The sequence below is a fragment of the Panicum hallii genome, chromosome 1, assembly GCF_002211085.1.
Source record: "Panicum hallii strain FIL2 chromosome 1, PHallii_v3.1, whole genome shotgun sequence".
In the NCBI taxonomy this organism is placed as follows: domain Eukaryota; kingdom Viridiplantae; phylum Streptophyta; class Magnoliopsida; order Poales; family Poaceae; genus Panicum; species Panicum hallii.
The window spans coordinates 18,258,027-18,275,517 of NC_038042.1; the positions used below are offsets into that span (position 1 = coordinate 18,258,027).

The following is a 17,491-nucleotide window of genomic DNA, read 5'->3' on the forward strand; positions in this document are numbered from 1 at the left end:
GCGATAGAAAGCCCCAGTAAATCCGTTTGGGCCGGGAGCCTTGTCCACTGGAATGGATAAAATTGTTTGCCAGATCTCCTCCTCGCTAAAGCAGTGGTCAAGCTGAGAATCCCCCAAGCTCGGCAGGTTCAGAGCAGATAGATTCAACCAACACCTCCTCTCCCGAGGCGTGCCCAAGATAGCATTAAAATGCTGGAAAAAGGCCTCTGCCTTGTCCTCGTCCTGAGACAAATCAATGTCACGCACACGTATTTTATCAATATGGCTTTTTCTGCTTCTGTGACATGCTTGCAGGTGAAAAAATTTTGTGTTAGCGTTGCTTTCCGCAAGGTAGGTAATGCGCGACCGTTGTCTCGCGATAGTTCGCTGCAACGAAGCCAAACCGAGGGAGCACATTTCGGCTTTGCGGCGTAGTGCCAGTTCATGTGGAGCCAAGGCTCGCTTCTCTTGTGCACAGTCGAAACGGAGGACAATCTCCTTGGCAATAGCCAGCTGAAGGCAAACCGATCCTACTTGCTAGAGCACCTGCAGTTGCTCTTAACTTGTGGTCCAGTACACGGAATGCATCAGCCTGCGACCAGGGAAGGGGCGCGTTCCAAGCGTCCTCCACCGTCTGGAGGTAACCATCACAACGCGTACAGAAATTTTCAAACCGAAAGCGCTTGAAGTGAGGTAGCGCGCAATCCATTCTCAGGAGCAAAGGCCCGTGATCCGAGCATTCAGTTGCAAGTGCGGACAGACCATGATCAGGGTGGGCCATTGACCAGTCTTCAGAAACAAAGACTCGATCAATCCGCTCAAGTGTAGGGGCATCCCTCTCACTTGACCACGTGAACATACGACCATGCAAGTGCAACTCGATCAGCTCCGAGTCATCAATGCATCGACGGAAGCGCCCCATCATTCTCCTGTTGAGCGGGCCATTATTTTTGTCTTCGGCTTTGTATATCAGATTAAAGTCGCCCCAGATCAACCATTTTTCTGGACAAACCGACCTGATCGCCCTAATTTCGTCTAGGAAAAGTACCTTCTCATGATCAGCTTGCGGCCCATAGACGCTTGCAATCCACTTCCTCTCCCGAAGAGACGTGAGTCACCTTAGCGGTTAGAAAGATGTTACTAGTGGTGTATTTATTTTACATGGTAAGCATAAAGTAGAAACAAAAGGCCCCAGCAAATGCACTGGATGTGGGGCATCTACTGACGAATAATTTTTTCTAGGAAAAGTTTATTTTGCAGCCTTGAATTATCATAAAAATCTAATTTTTAACCTTCAACTACAAACCGGATGATGAGAGTCATCCAATTGTTGAAACCGGACAAATTTGGCTCCGTGAGTGATTTCAACGGTGGTTTTCATTTTATGAAAATTTAATTTAAATTTAAACTAAAAAATTTATAAGTTATTTATTTTAAATCAGGAAAATATGAAACGTGTGCCAATATTTTTTTAAAAATATAACCTATCTACTGGCACTCTGCCTGTCAGTTATTTGAATCCAATTTTTTCATGATCCTAATATTTGTTTTCTTGTAGTTATATTTATTATTTCTTAATAACTAAGATTCACATAGAGCATAGGTTACATTTTTTAGAAAAGTTTTAGTTTTGTTTTCTTAGATCTAACCAGAATTTTTTATTTTTAAAAAAATACAAAACCAACTTTGAAACCACTCAAAGGGCTAAATTTATCCGGTTTTGACAGTTGGAGGGCCTCCGTTATCCGGTTTTGTAGTTGAAGGTTGAAAATTCAACTCTTGTGATAGTTCGAGAGCATAAACTAAACTTTTTCCTTTTCTTAACCGCATTTAACTATAATTTTTACTTGGAAAGTCCAGAAGATGTGAATAGTTTATACTGTTGCTTGATAGCGAAAAGGAGGATGACCAAGTCCGCAAGCTGCCATTTTTCTTTAAAAAAATATTGCTCCTAGATACAGGTTACTACTTCTACACATGAATTTTCAATTTTTCTTGGTTTTTTTGCTGCATGCTAAAAACGTGGGCTATTGTCCTTTTTTTTCCTTTGTGGCTATTCTGGCTGTTAGGACCCTTTTGTCAAGTGGACTACATGATTAAATATGGCTTTTAGTTTTTGTTGTATCATTAGTCCCTATCCCTTTCATCATGGCTGCTTCAAACTACCACTTTTCCTATGCTAGCAATATAGGGCAGTGATAACACTGTATTTCCCCTGAAGTGCCCAGTTGAAAATGGTATATGTAAGTTCCAATTGCCTGGATCATTAGGGTACTCACGTTAATACATCTCTAAATGGCATACCAATTGTTCTTTAAAAAGAAAACTTGTCCCGCAACCTGTTAAATTCAGTTTTTTTTTGCGAGATGATAAATTCAGAAATGTACTTCCCCCAGTGAAATAAGTTACACGACAATGTTGGGATCAATTGATTGCATATTGAAATCGTGTTATAACTATTGAAATTGTAGTTCTCATATTATTTTCCATGTCTTCAGTCAAACTTATTTTGGCTGATTGCACAATCTATCGCGTCAACTTTTGATTGAATTTAGAGTGAACCTTCTTGGGTGGGAAGTAATGCTCCCGTAAGGATGCAGGTTTAATTTTATATGGAACTAATATTATACGTCCTCGCCCCAATAATAGAAATGCGATTCTACTAAATGCCAGTTCATTTTCTTTCTCAGATTTATAGGATCATCAATGAACTTATAGTACGTTCTTTTCAAAAAAGAAAAAAGCGCACATACCATGTCCACAGCTACGCGTGCGCTCGATCAGCAACAGTTGGACGCACAGGAATATGCCTCGCTTGCAAACTGTGCCGTCAGACAACAGTTCAGACTTCACTGGTGCCTTGAATTGTTTGGGACCTCACTTGCGACAGGTGGTTGGGGATAAAAAGCTACTCCTACTGCTGGTACTAAAGTATGGTGGAATTTGTCTGGCTTGCAAACCACGACTGCCTGAATAGAAAAAAAGGAAGCAAATGGTGCTAAGCAGCGTGCTTGCGCTTTTCCAAGGTGACATTGCATGACTGAATTAAATGTTGAGAACGAGATTTACATCAGCCAAACAGAGCTAGAGATGCCGGTACTGATGTGCTTCTCTGTCCTTACTCCACACAGGCGGAGGAAGATCCCTTTCCAGATTTGGCACACCAATCTGCTCGAGCCAGCCATTGATACCGTCGGTGAGGTAAGGACACTCGCAGGCCGTGGGAGTGGAATCGTGTGATCCAAGAATAATCACGGCTGGTGGAAACTGGCGTGACTGGCCCTCTGTTTCCCTCCCACCGAGGTGGGGTATCCGGGTGGGAGTGGGAGGACTATCGGCGCTGGTCCTGCCCGTGGGACGTGCCCCTCACAACTGACCACTGCTCGTGCTCGTGCGCTTGTGCTCCTGGCCTCCATTCGCTCTGCGGTCTGCACCAGCTCGGCGCCCCGACGTTCGTTCGGAAGCTTTGAGCATTCATGCGGCACCTGGGCAGCACATGGTCTGGATGCAGCATGGAAGAGCTCGGCGCTGGGCTGGAAGACTGCAGAGAAACTTTCAGGTATTACTAGTATTTGTCGGGGTTTAATCCATTCGCTTGAAAAATGTATGGCGTTGTTAAATTTATTTCGTATCATATTGTTAATAATCAGTACACAGAACCGGAAAGTTCATTTGAGATACAAATATGGAACCTTCCTACATTGATGAACTAGCTAGTTTTTATTCTCTTGAGATGAAACATTACGGAATGTTTTAAAAAAAAGCATCACGGAAATAGCTGAACATAAGAGTAGACTAATTTTGACGTGGAAGATGCTTCTAGTAAGTATCAGGTTTCCACTTGTACATGTAGGAATGTATACGAAACAGTAATAAGCACTTTGCGGTACTGATTTTAGGCTTCTGTATTATCAGCCGGATGTTTGGTGACTTATAACAAATTAATATAAGCTCAGCAGCTATAGTGATGTCTCCACTACCAAATCTGTACCTGTTCGCTGGGAGACCGAATCCGCGTGTGATGCTGAGATCTCATCCACCGAGTGATCCCACCCTGTCGTCACAAATAAAACGCACACCCATGCATCTAACAATTAGTTCACGTGCTTCACTCTCCCCGAGTTTGCACCTTGAATCTTATATAAAACATAAAGTGTGTACAAATTGTTCTGAATTTTATGAAAAATATAGGAGTTGAAGGAACATTTGAGTTATTCTTATTTTGATAGAAATTATAGAATTCTCATGGCATGTTTAACTTAATTGAGACACAAAGTTCGGATCTGAAAACTAAATTTCGAGGAGGCATAATGGATACAATTTTTAAGCATTTATAGTGGATAATTTGCACCTATGATTTGTAAAGAATTATCAATAGAACTTATTCAAGTTTTAGAAACCGCCATTAGAAATGTATTTCTGCTGGTGGCTTTATGCCACACCCTGTGAACCCTATTTGCAGTGGTTGTTCATTGGTTCATAATGATGTCCATCGCTAGAAAAATAACTAGTGCCACGTAGAATTATTTCTTTATACGAACGTGATCCTCAGCAGGTGACTTTTGCATCTTTTCTCACTAGTCGCACGAGAATTTTGTACGTCACATTCCGCGGGAGCAAGCGGGCATCACGCGGCCACGCCGCCTTCCCAGCGCGTTGCGTCCGCTCGTACGTTCCTATGTGGGCTGTCGCCGGATTTATGGAGATCCACGAGGAAACGGAGGGGGGAGCACGCGCGGTTGCGCATACGCCACAGCGTTCACGAGTCGGGGAACCGGTTGGTGCGGCTGGCCACCCGACTGGCCATGAACTCCTCATGCGTCATCGCTCGCTCGCTCCTGTCACTGTTGGCTCGATGCAAAGGTTCAGTAACAGTTAGCTTATTAGCTAGTTAGCTGAGCTCCATAATGACTACCGATCCACGACGCAGATCTTTCTGACTGCTCCAATGTGTGTGACATTTTACGGATGGTCAATTCTAGCAATTTTGTCTGCAAGCATTGCAGGAAAAACCATAACTTCCGACGGCCAAAACAAAGTTTCGACGGCCCCGTCGGAAGTTACTTAACTTCCGACGGCCAAGGAGACAGCCGTCGGAAGTTGATTAACTTCCGACGGCCCGACAGCGAGCCGTCGGAAGTTACTTAACTTCCGACGGCCGTAGTTAGAGCCGTCGGAAGTTAAGTAACTTCCGACGGCCTAGGTCGGACCGTCGGAAGTTTAGTGGCACGCCGTTACCCCCCCCCCCCCGGCCGGGCTCGCGTTATCTCCATCTATCCCTTTTTTTTCCCCAAATCTCTCTCCATCTCAGCTCCCGCCGCCGCCCATCCCCGCCGCCGCCCGCCGCGCCGCCCGTCCGCGCCGCCCCCGGGCCGCCCGCCGCGCCGCCACCCGTCGCACCGGCGTCCGCGTCCGCGCCGCCCCCCGCGCCCGCCCGTCCGCGCCGCCCGTCCCTGCCGCCGTCCGTGCCGCGCGGCCGCCCGTCACCGCCGCCCCCCGGGCCGCGCCGCCGCCCGGCCGCGCCACCCGCCCCCCCCCCCCGCCCGCCCCCCCGCCGTCCAGGTTAGTGCAATTATTTAAAATTATAGTGATTAAACACTAATTGCTTAAGTTTAGTAACTCAAGCTTTATAATTATGATATATCTAATTTAAAATTAATCGCTCAAGATAACTATATTCTAACTTTGCAATTATTTAACTTAAAGTATGGGTGAGGATCCACGATGGATGTACGAAGATTGGCCTAATTTGTCAGATAAATGGATAGCTAATATGGAGGAATTTGTTAAGCGTGCTTTTGCTATGTCAAAGAATGGAAATGATGTGAGATGCCCATGTAGTCGTTGTCGTATTTGCCATTGTCAGACTAGGAAAGTTTTGTCCTCACATCTGATAAAGTATGGTTTCATGCCTAACTATGAGGTGTGGGTGTATCACGGTGAAGCTTTACCTCCTCAGAATGCACCAGAAGTCCCAATACCTTTAGAAGTGGCGACATCACCACAAGTTCTAAGTAATGATAATGGAGAGTATGATAGAATGGATGACATGCTTCGTGATTTAGGGGAAGATATGGAGCTCCTATCGGAGACTGAGGATCCACCCACGTCGGAGGCTAAAAAATTTTTCGAGCTCCTTAAAGCTTCAGAAGAGCCGTTGCACGAGCACACAAAAGTGACTGTCCTTGCTTTCGTGACTCGACTCATGGCTATTAAGTCCAAATTCACATTATCTCACAATTGTTATAATATGATCTTGAATTTGATTGGTGATATACTTCCGGCAAATCACAAGATGCCTAAAAATGTCTACCAGTCAAGAAAATTATTGTCTGGGCTTGGTATGGACTACAAAAAGATATATGTTTGTCCAAATAACTGTATGCTATTTTGGAAAAATGATATAGATTTGAAGAAGTGTCGAAAGTGTCAAGAATCGAGGTTCGTGGATGTTGTAAATGAAGATGGTGAAAAGGTGACTACAGAGATAGCACAAAAGCAACTTCGGTACATGCCTCTTATGCCTCGGTTGCAAAGAATACTGCTAAGCACATGAGATGGCACAAAGAGAGGGTGCGTGCAAACCCAGAGTTGATGGTGCACCTGTCTGATACTGATGCATGGAAAGCTTTAGATGATTTTGATCCAAATTTTGCTAGTGATGCGAGAAATGTTCGGCTTGGTTTGGCGACAGATGGCTTCTCACCTTTTAATATGACTGCATCATCATATTCTTGTTGGCCGGTATTTGCTATTCCGTACAACCTTCCACCACATCTTTGCATGAAATATGATTATATGTTCTTGTGTCTTGTAATTCCTGATCCGGAACATCCTGGAACACGACTTCATGTGATGATACAACCTTTAATCAATGATCTAGATAAGTTGTGGCAAGGTGTTGAGGCATATGACTGTTACAAGAAACAAAGATTTACCCTTCGAGCTGCATTTCTATGGTTAGAGATATGATTTCTTATGCCAGAATTCAGGTTGTTGCTTCTTATTTGGAACGGACTCAAGGGATACGATTTGAGAAGAAACGGGATGCTGGAAAATATTACTTGACTGAGGAGCAATACCGCGAGGTAAACTGTTGCAAGTTGCAATTACTATGATTCTGTTTGTTACCTTGAAATGAAATATTGTTGTGCAGGAAATGATTCCGTGGATGGCCACATGTGAGGAGGCTTATCATGCCTTATGTCACTATTGGACCACGGATGAGTTCAAAAGCATTTCTCAGAGAAATAGAGGAAATCATGGAACTGAGTCCTATCACACCTACGGAGGTGATGGGCACTTCCGATTGGCCAAACGCATTGTAAGTGAACTCTTTGAAATGAATTCTATTAATTTCATTTATCGATGCATGCTTCTTTAATTTTTTGTTGTATGTATAGGAAGTTCGCACAGGTGTAGCGCCGAGTGATATTCAGGTCTACCTCGAAGGTCATAGAGGACGTAATCCTACAAATCCAGATCAGTTATACTCTCAGGCGGCTACAGAGCGTCTGGTATATCTAAATTTACAAAATTAGCACTATCGAGTTGTCATGAAATAATCTTATGTAACTGTGTGATTTTGTTATTTGAAGGTGGCATATGGTGACCAAATGATTGCTCGCCATGGAGAGGGTTATGATTGGAGAAACGCGCCTATTGATCCTGAGGCCGTTTACAGTAGTGGTGGTGGAAAACCTCATGGCCGGTTAGATTTCTTTAAATTTCAATCTAATTTTATAATTTAAGCAAAAATACATATTTTGAATTTGCTATATTTGGTCAATATTTGTAGGTATCCATTATTCGACAAAGTCATTGACTCGAGTCAGGTGCCGTCGCGTCAAAGAGCGGGATCGTCGCGGTCAGCAAGTCGCAGCACAAGTAGTGGCGACGACAGCGCGGAGGATGTAAGGCTGTGTGAAAGAGTAAGACAATAGGAGCTACAACAGCAGTGGTTCCAAGCTCAACTTGCACAACAGAATGCAATACTACAGGTAAATCTTAATTGTTACAACTTAGGTTAAGTTACATTCTTGCTGACAAATTTGATCTTTCAGCAAATAGCGACCCAACAGAATATACAAGTGCCACCACTGGTACCTCCACCTTTTGCACAGGCCGGTTGGCCATCAGCTTCACCTCAGGTATGATAGTCAACGATTCAAATGTTAGTTCATAGTCATTGCAAAATATGGTCACTCTAAATAAATATTATCCAATTAGTTATCTTTCAAACTAATCTTGTCCATTTATCTTTTATAGCCTTTTCACACCCCACCACCTAACCTAGCGGCACCGGGAGACTCACATGTTGATCCAACATCGAATTGGGCGGATCAATTCATTGGAAGTGGCGGATCAGTTCAACCAGGTGATGGAGGCGGCCAAACTTAAGTGAAACATTATTGTTGTATGAATTTTTTCCATATGATACTTGTATGAAGTTTGTGAACTTTGATTATGAAGTTCTGAAGTTTATGTATGTGGATATATGAATTGTGTACTTGCGTGCAATTTCTGATCATGAATTATAATTGTGGATGAAATTTGATTGTATGTAATGCTTGTGGTTGGTTTTGGGGTTTTAAATTGGTCTGTTTGCTAGGTAAGCTTAACTTCCGACAGTTTCTGAGCAGCCGTCGGAAGTTAAATGCCTCAAACTTCCGACGGCTACGGAAAACTGTCGGAAGTTAACAGACGGCCGTCAGCTGCCGTTGCCAGGGTAACTTCCGGCGGTTTTGCCAGGCCGTCGAAAGTAGAGAAACTTCCGACGGTTTTGTTCTAAGCCGTCGGAAGTTGAAAATTTCCGACGACTTAGTCCCGTCCAACTGACTTCTGACGGAAGTTACGGTTTTTCCTGTAGTGAAGATGGATTCAGAAGTCAAGTGCTTCTTTTAGTGCATTAGTTTCTCAAACAAGAATCGTTTCGTTGTCTGCCGTCTAAATCGAGTCATGGAACACACATGAGTCCAAATTAGAGAAGTATTAAAGAGAACGAGGGAATGAACCGTTACCACATCGTAACCGCTCCAAAAGGGAAGAATAGGTGCTCTTTTCCGGACTTGGAGGTAATCTTTGTAGGCCTTTACGTGCACACTATACTTGGTTGATCTCCTATCTTGCCCTCCTTCAAGATCCCCTATCCCTTGTCTTCCATGCCAAGGTGTCGGTCAGCAATATGCCAACAATAAAGAAACATATATCATTGCATGGACTTCACGACCAAAAATGCAAAATGGATAAAAGAAAACAATACTATTCCTTTTCTTTTCTGAAAGAAAAAACAGAGGCAATGGAGATAAGAACTGATTAGACTACTAGCTAAATATCTCATGGAAGATTCCCCACAAAGTGCTCCCCATCGCAATGCAAAGCTTCATCCAATCATCCTGGGGCCACCTAATTAACAACAGGTCTCATGCTAATTGCATCACGGGAAGAGATAAAAAAACTCAGCATGTGTAGCACATAATCCTCGAAAGGATCATTAACTGCGTAATCAAATCCTACACGTGTGACTATTAGCTGGTAATACTTAAGACTACCAGTTATTGATTAGAGATGCTAATCCCAGAAAGGTCTAATGTCAGTTTCTTAATTCACGGAAATAACGGATCATGGCACTAATGCTCTTTTCACAATCTAATTTAATTCTTAATATTTTTGACTTAAAATTGTATAAGATTAGACCTCGGCGTCCTTAGATTGTCTAGGCTAAAAATTGAGACCTTTACCACCCCTGTGCGCTTGATGCTGGACCTGTCGCTAAACCAGATCTGAACAGACCACAACGATCGGTGATCTGCCCCCAACCGTTCTGTTTGGTTAAGATGTACGCATACTAGGATATAGCAGCACTGTGCACAATCAATGTGAATAGAATTCATGTGGCGAGTCCTCTTTGTTTATTGGTAACTATTATTCAGCAGAGGTAGACAGTTGCATTAGAAAATGTACGAGAGAACCACAATGCTTTAGTCACTCGCATGGTACCGTAAACTGGGAAACAGAGGCCCCAGCTAATGTACTGGCTGTACTAAAGGGGTAACCACTGATGTGCAATTTTTTGAGCCTCATTTTAAGTTTCAAAAGCCTCCAGATTTGGAATGTCTCAATCGTTGCAATTCACATGTGGATTTTCTAATTATCCGGATTGTGTAAAATGGGATCCAAGTCCTCAAGCTAACATCTCCACTCTTTTTGGTCCGGAACAAATCCTCGAACTGTTGCTGCATGATACATATTGTTTCTTCTGCATAATTTGCTAGCTGATTTCAGAATGGAAAGACAATCGTTTGATAGGAAAAATTATTGGCATACCAATATAAGATTATGGACTAAATGAATACACCGGAATTGTGTTTTTTAGGCTTCATTTAATTTGTATTTGTGCTCACACAAGAACACAGTTTGGTATTGACATCAACATCATGAAGTTCAAACCAGAAAGAACAACTAACTAGAGTACATGCCCTTTTGCCCTATGCAATAAAAAGGATTATCTAATCATGAGCAATCCTTGGGTGCAAAGCCAAAGATAACTTCTAGAGCGAAAAGGAGACTTGTGAAGCAATTGGCTGATACTTTATCTACGGTGTATACTTTTCCTTGTGACTCCACATTAGTCCATTAGAAAAGGAGACTTCTGTAGATGAATTCTAAATCTTAACTGGCCATAATGAGCATCGAACACAACTAACTACTTCCACTAAGTCTCTTCTTTCTTGCTTGTAGTATTCTTATATCTTGCTAAAACAACCCTTGGATCATCATACCAGATTGAGTCTGAATTTGAACACTGACATCCATCCAATCCTCCCTATCCATCCACCCAACCATCCTAACTATACACAATGCAGTATACAGGTATACTCATGAATTGCATCAGAATACAAACCAACCCATTAAATTAAGATCACAAGGCATTGCATTTCCATCCACATGAGCTTGGCAAAACCACAAGGCAACATGGACAAGTGTCCCCTTCCTCAAACTCCTGCAAATACAAATATTTTGTTAGGTGGCTTCTCCCCCCAGCCATCTCGCCAAAATTGCCTCAGCCACTCATGTGTGCCCAAGTGGAGAATCTCCCTCTGCCAGCTTGGACTCTCTCACCCCTTCCTTGCCTTGTTGCTTTGGTTGGACAGCCTACACTTAACCACATTCCAATGCCAATGGCGTCCTCCTATATATATATATTCAGCACATACACCAAAAGGGGCGGAGCACAAGCAACAATAACATATACTCCACATATCCAGCTCCCCTATTGTCCCTTCATCGCTGCCACCGCCACCAACAACGACGACCCCTGCAAGAACAAGAAGCAACAACAGGAGGAAGAAGTACAAGCTTCGGCTCGACTGGCTCCCATTCTTGCGGCGGCACCGTCAAGCTCGCGGGAGAATGGGGGTGACCGGGGAATGGCAACGGGGGCCGGTGATTGGCCGTGGCGCGTCGGCCACAGTGTCAATCGCCACGGACCGGCGCACGGGCGACGTGTTCGCGGTGAAGTCCGTGGAGATCGCGCGCGCCGGCGTGCTCGAGCGCGAGCAGAGTTTACTCTCTGCTCTGAGCTCGCCGTACGTCGTGTCGTGCCTGGGCGCCGACGTGTCGGTGGCGGCGGACGGGAGTGGACGGATGTGCTACGACCTGTTCTTGGAGTACGCACCGGGCGGATCGCTGGCCGACGAGATCAAGCGGTGCGGCGGTCGGTGCGAGGAGGCCGTGATACGGTCGCGCGCGGCAGACATCCTCCGCGGGCTGGCCTACGTGCACGGCGCCGGCGTCACGCACTGCGACGTCAAGGGCCGGAACGTGCTGCTCGGCGCCGACGGGCGCGCCATGCTCGCCGACTTCGGGTGCGCGCGCTGGATGGCGGACGAGGACGGCAATGCCGGCATCGGGACTGGTGGGACGATCGTCAGGGGCACGCCAATGTTCATGTCGCCGGAGGCCGTGCGTGGCGAGATGCAGGGGGCGGCAGCCGACATCTGGGCGCTCGGGTGCACGGTGATCGAGATGGCCTCCGGCGGCGCGCCGTGGCAGCAGCGGTTCGCCGACCCCGTCGCGGCTCTCCACCACGTCGCGCACTCCGGCGACGTCCCTCAGCCCCCCGCCTGGCTCTCCGACGAGGCGAAGGACTTCCTGTCCCGTTGCTTGATCAGGGACCCGGCCAAGCGGTGGACTGCGGAGCAGCTTCTCCAGCACCCGTTCGCCGCGTCCTCCTCGGCGCCCATGGATCCCGCCGCCGCCAAGGCTTCGCCGATCGAGCTCCGGGTGTCGCCCAAGAGCGTCCTCGACCAGGCATTCTGGGACGATTCCGACTCCGACACGACGGGGGCGCTCAGACCCGCCGACCGCGTCCGCGCGTTGGCATACGACGCCGCGGCCGACTGGACCTGGAGCGGCGAGCACTGGATCACCGTCTGCGCGCACACCGGCATCGGCGACAACTACAACGACACGACAGCATCAGCAGGATTCGAGGCGGACGCCGGAAGCAGCAGCACGGGAGTGTCCGAGGACCAAATTGGCAGTGGCGGCGGCGGCGAGCACATGCGCGTGGACGCTCCCGACGGCCACGCCTCGTCACATGGCCACCATCACGGCAGCTCAGCGTCTCACGCGAGCTCTGGCAGTGGTAGTAGCTCGTCTGGCTGTAACAGCGTGATTAGCGGCAGTAACAATGACAGGTGTTGTAGCCATAGCAGTAATTTCGCAAGTTCTCGCAATAAAAAAAGATGCTGCTGTTCGGTAGTTAATGACGCCGGGTTGGTTTCCTTTCCGTCCGAGCTGGCAGCCGTTTACTTTCCAGCGTGCCGCCTCGTTTTTACCTTTTGGGGAGTGTCCCTTTCGTCACGTGGCAGGCGTGAGCCGTAAACTGGGTTTTTGGAGGAGGGTGTGGTGCCGTGGTGGTGGTGGTGGTGGTGGTGGTGGTTACGGCCGGGCCGGGCAGCTTACGGCTTACGCCTCGGTCGAGCATCGCGTGGGCACAGCACAACCCATCGAGATCCCAATCTAACTCGCTATCCCGTCGCATCAGAGATTCAGAGCGCTACGAAAATTCGATGATGGATGCCGTTTTCTGACTGGTGGGTCCAGGTGATTGGCATGCGCCGTTCGGGAGAAGGAATTTGGCAGCGACGGCAGAACAGATTGGAGATTGGTAAGGTACCTGGGCATGAGGTTCGCGAGGACGGGCAGGCAGGACGGACGTGCAACCACCTGACCCACCCAACTTTTGGGGCTCATCGAGCTGCCTGCCAATTGATGCGGAAAGCTTGGTCGTCGTCGCCTCGTTGGTTGGGCGGTTGCTGGGATGGTTCAAGTCGCCGCCTGGTCCTCGACTCCAACTCGCTCGCGCCACCCAACAGCGTATCCAGCTGACCTGAACGTACAGACCTCGCCCCGGTAGCTGTAGCAGTAGCAGCCGGGCCGGCCGCTACCATTATTGGCATTCAGTGCTCGTACCTGGCTAGCTACCTGCGCACTGGACACTTGCTCCGTGAGGAAGAAACTGCACGCTGGCGCAAGGCAGGGCAAGTACCACCGCGGCTGGGTCGGCGCGTACGTTCGAGCACGCACGCATGCGTCAGTACAGACCCAACCCAACCAACTGCGCACCGTCACCGGTCGCTGTGCAGCTCGGAGAGGAGAGTCACTGACGGATCGGCCGCGAGGAAAACGTGCGGCCTACTACCAGCCGCAGCTGGTTGAAGGGCTTGCAGTTTGCGGGTCTGTGTTTAGTTCGGCAGGCGTAAAGGTAAAAAAAAAATTTTAAAGGAATCTTACCAATTTAAAGTACTAAATAAAATTTATTTATAAAATTTTTTGCATGGATGGGTTGTAAATCGCGAGACGAATCTAATGATGCTAATTAATCCATAATTAAGCAATAATTAGCGGATGGTTACTGTAGCATCACTGTTGCAAATAGTGGATTAATTAGGCTCATTAGATTCGTCTCGCGATTTACAGACCATCCATGCAAAAAGTTTTGTAAATAGACTTCATTTAGTACTTCAAATTAGCAAAATTCCTTTGAAAATTTTATGTTTACGGCTCCGTTTACAGGGTTGAAACTAAACAGCAGCTGCATCCGCTCCGCAGCGCCCCGAAAGCCACTGTCGCGCGGAACCGGGACGGGCGGGGCCCGTGTTGCAGTGTGTGGCATCAGGCCGACGGACGCAAGGGGCAACGAACGAGGCGAGCCCCGTGCCGCCGCTCGTTCCTTTGTTTATTGTTTCCTGGCAGTACGGGTGGGCACTAGCACTACTGCACTACTACCGCCGCTGCTGCTAGGCGGAGCTTGTATTGTATGCTAACAGCGGGCGCGGGCGACAGACAGAAAGAGGCGTTGGTCGCAAGCACACTCCACCGCGGCGCAATGCAGCGCAAACTATACCTCGCTTGCCGTCCAAGCCTCCCCTGTCTGTCCACACTGATTTGCCTCTTCGATCATCTCCAAAAAAAGGGACTAGCTAGCTACTAGCCATTACTAGTACTATTAGCATTATCTTTACTTTTTGCCTCGGCACAGTAAGAATGATGGATAGATAGATAATAAGGGCAGGTTTTTGCTAGCTATGCAGAGCAAATTGGTTATTATATTAGCACTACATCGATCAATTGATGGTCCAAGTTAATTACTCCAACTGTGCAGCTCAAACGAAACCCAGTTGTGAATACGAGCTTCATCATCATCTCATATCTCTGTTTGTCATATTGCCTTGCTCTTGCTGTGGACAAAGTGGCCATGCTATAATTGCAGATTTCGCAAACCGATCGAATTTCACGAAGAGAGGCTGAAGCTAGCTTATGATCGAGTTATGGATGGACTAGCACTTGTGTTTTGCTTTTGAAATGTGGATAACGTTGTTTGCCTTTACGTTCAGTGGCTTTTGCCGCGATGGTAACAACAATATGATGCAAGCTGAGGCCATGGTACGGCATGGGACCGCAGTGCACGACGGGCCGCCAACCCCGTCGGCGTTCAGCTTCCCACAGACCTGAGCTGCTGCATCCAAAACTTGTTCTGCTATCAGACCAAAAGGAACATCAGGAACACCCTTGAATTCACTCTGCACATATCATGCTGCTGCTGGTTGATCCAATGGGCTTTAGCTGGTTGGGCCAATACTCCGTGTAGGAAACAGGGCCAGTCCTGAGATTTTAGAGGACGGGCCAACTAAAAACCCAGGGGCCTTTTAATACTAATATTAATATAATAATAACAATAATCTAGTTGATAAATACTTAATGTATATAAATATTCATATAATAATCTCTTCAATCATAGATTTGCACTATAAAAACAGGTGCATCATTCATGACTAATATTTTTCCTATAAGAGATAAATTAAAGAGAAATGCATCACGATTTCTCAACTTGTCCCGCTATGTCAACCAGACCCCTAAACTTCTAAAATATATTTTTGGATCTCCAAACTTTCTAAAGGGATCAATCCTAGGTCCAAAATATGCCACCAAAGGTACCAATGCTTAGATGGCATGCTACGCCGACGAACATATGCAACCTCCCCTAATTACTATCATCTTTCACTTTTGCATTCACTCCTTCTGTTCCATCTCATGTCTGCCTTCAACACCGCTACCACATGTCTCCACCACCTCCTCCCTCTCTCGCACATGTCTCCAAGTGGAGTATTGGGGGAATGACCCAGCCTATATAGGATGGGCCTCATATAAAGGTCCAAGAGCTTACCCACCAGAGCCGGATTTGGGGGCAAATTGCACTACTGGAAAACAGGCCCTTAGTACTCGTTGCAAACCGGCATAGGACTGGCATAGGTCCTGGTTCTTCAACCAGTACTAGAAAATCAAGACTGAAAGTCTCAGCTTTGTACACCGGGTATTTTACGCGGTGCCTAAGGCACCCTTAGGTACCGGTTGGAAAGACCAACTGGTAGCTAAGGGGCCGCCAGCATTACCTCAGGGGCCGCCAGCTTTGTACACAGGGTATTTGACGCAAGCTGGCGGCCCCTTAGCTATCGGTTGGTCTTTCCAACCGGTACCTAGGGGCTTTCTTCCCTTTTCATAAATTATATTTTATTTGAATTGTTTATTATTGTTTATGCTTGCAGAATTGCTACACATACCCAAGCTATACACTACTATACATACATTAATCGAATTCGTGTGAAAATAATGTACGAAAATAACTAAATATCGTTGACAAACATGTAATTAAGTTATCTAGACATAATAATATTTATAAATATACAAATATCACGATTACAAGTTTTATATGTGAAGAACATATCTAGATAACCGAAGAAGGACAAGTCTAGCAAAATCAACGAAGGACACCAAATCAATGAAGGAGTCATGAACAAAATCTTTATAAAGATACAACTTTATAACATCATTTATAAAGTTGGATCTTAACAAAAATTATGTCCATGTCTAGTTTATTGATTTGGTGTCTTCTCTCTTACTGAAAAGTGTCTAGGAGAGGTTTTCCAGTTTCTGGTTGTGCTGCAACCATTGTTGATGGAATATTTAGTTCTCAATGGGTTATAGTGTAAGCATGAAAGATTTTAATATTTCTAAGACTATGTTGGAAGAAATACAGAAATTTTTTGAGAAACATACCATATATACATCATTAAAGTGTCAAAATAATTCATTTCTAAAAATATAATTAAAATCTAAAATTAAATACACTAAAACCACCTCATTAGAGTGTCTAAATAAATTAATTGTAATATGTATAATAATAATTATAATAATAATAAACTAAACCAATTGCTAACTTGTTGTCAGTCAAAACCCATCGGAGAGCAGCGACAGGCAACACGAGGAGCCGGGAGGCTCCCGGGACTGCTAGTGGGCCCTGGTCCCTCGGGCAACGGTCCGAGATCTAGCATACGACCTGGTGTTTGGGTTGCTAGGCGTGCCACCTGATCTTGTACCTGATCAGGAAGTTGTTATACGTTAGTTTTCTGCATGCACAGACACGTATAAACATTAGTCCGAGCCGTAATCGGCTCATCGGGTGATTCCCGATATCAACTATAAAGAGCCGATTGTATTCAGTACCAGGTTGGATCTATATATATGAATAAGGCAAGCATATCCGATGGTAATATAAAACTTGCTCTGTAACCATTAAGTTAATCCAATCTACGACAGTTAAAGCTTTCTCTGCATAGCCGGAACATCCTACACGTAATTGAGCCTAACAGATACGGAAGGTATCAAAATAACAATCTAAACAGAGGCCTAGAAACCAACAGAGAGCCGATTCCCGGAACGATCCCTTTATAAGTTGATATAAAGCATCAAACGTACTGCCGGAACATTCAACCCGTTTGAAGGGCCTAATCATGCAGATATTAAACTAAATCTTTGATGAACAGAGACTAACCATAACAGATTGGATCTACTAACCAAGAACAAAGCAAGACGCTGCCTTTATACCCGAGATCGGGCATGACGACAGCTAAACGTTTACAGGTAACAAACGATGCACGATTAAAGC

At 45.8% G+C, this 17,491-nt stretch overlaps 1 protein-coding gene across 1 annotated transcript; it reads left to right on the plus strand.

Annotated features, from left to right (window-relative positions):
• Positions 1-10,840: 10,840 nt before the first annotated feature.
• On the plus strand, positions 10,841-15,000 carry LOC112896378 (mitogen-activated protein kinase kinase kinase 18-like). Its single transcript, XM_025964323.1, has 3 exons — positions 10,841-12,715; positions 13,090-13,153; positions 14,883-15,000. The coding sequence occupies exons 1-3, from the start codon at positions 11,392-11,394 to the stop codon at positions 14,998-15,000; spliced, it is 1,506 nt and encodes a 501-aa protein (XP_025820108.1). The 5' UTR covers positions 10,841-11,391.
• The last annotated feature ends 2,491 nt before the right edge of the window (positions 15,001-17,491 follow it).

Bases quoted from the DNA above. Each gene is read 5' to 3' on its own strand.
- LOC112896378 (XM_025964323.1), top strand. From the start codon at position 11,392: ATGGGGGTGACCGGGGAATGGCAACGGGGGCCGGTGATTGGCCGTGGC. The intron at 12,716-13,089 runs GCAATAAAAAAA...TGGTGGGTCCAG, and splicing joins CAGTAATTTCGCAAGTTCTC to GTGATTGGCATGCGCCGTTC. The intron at 13,154-14,882 runs GTAAGGTACCTG...CTTTACGTTCAG, and splicing joins GCAGAACAGATTGGAGATTG to TGGCTTTTGCCGCGATGGTA.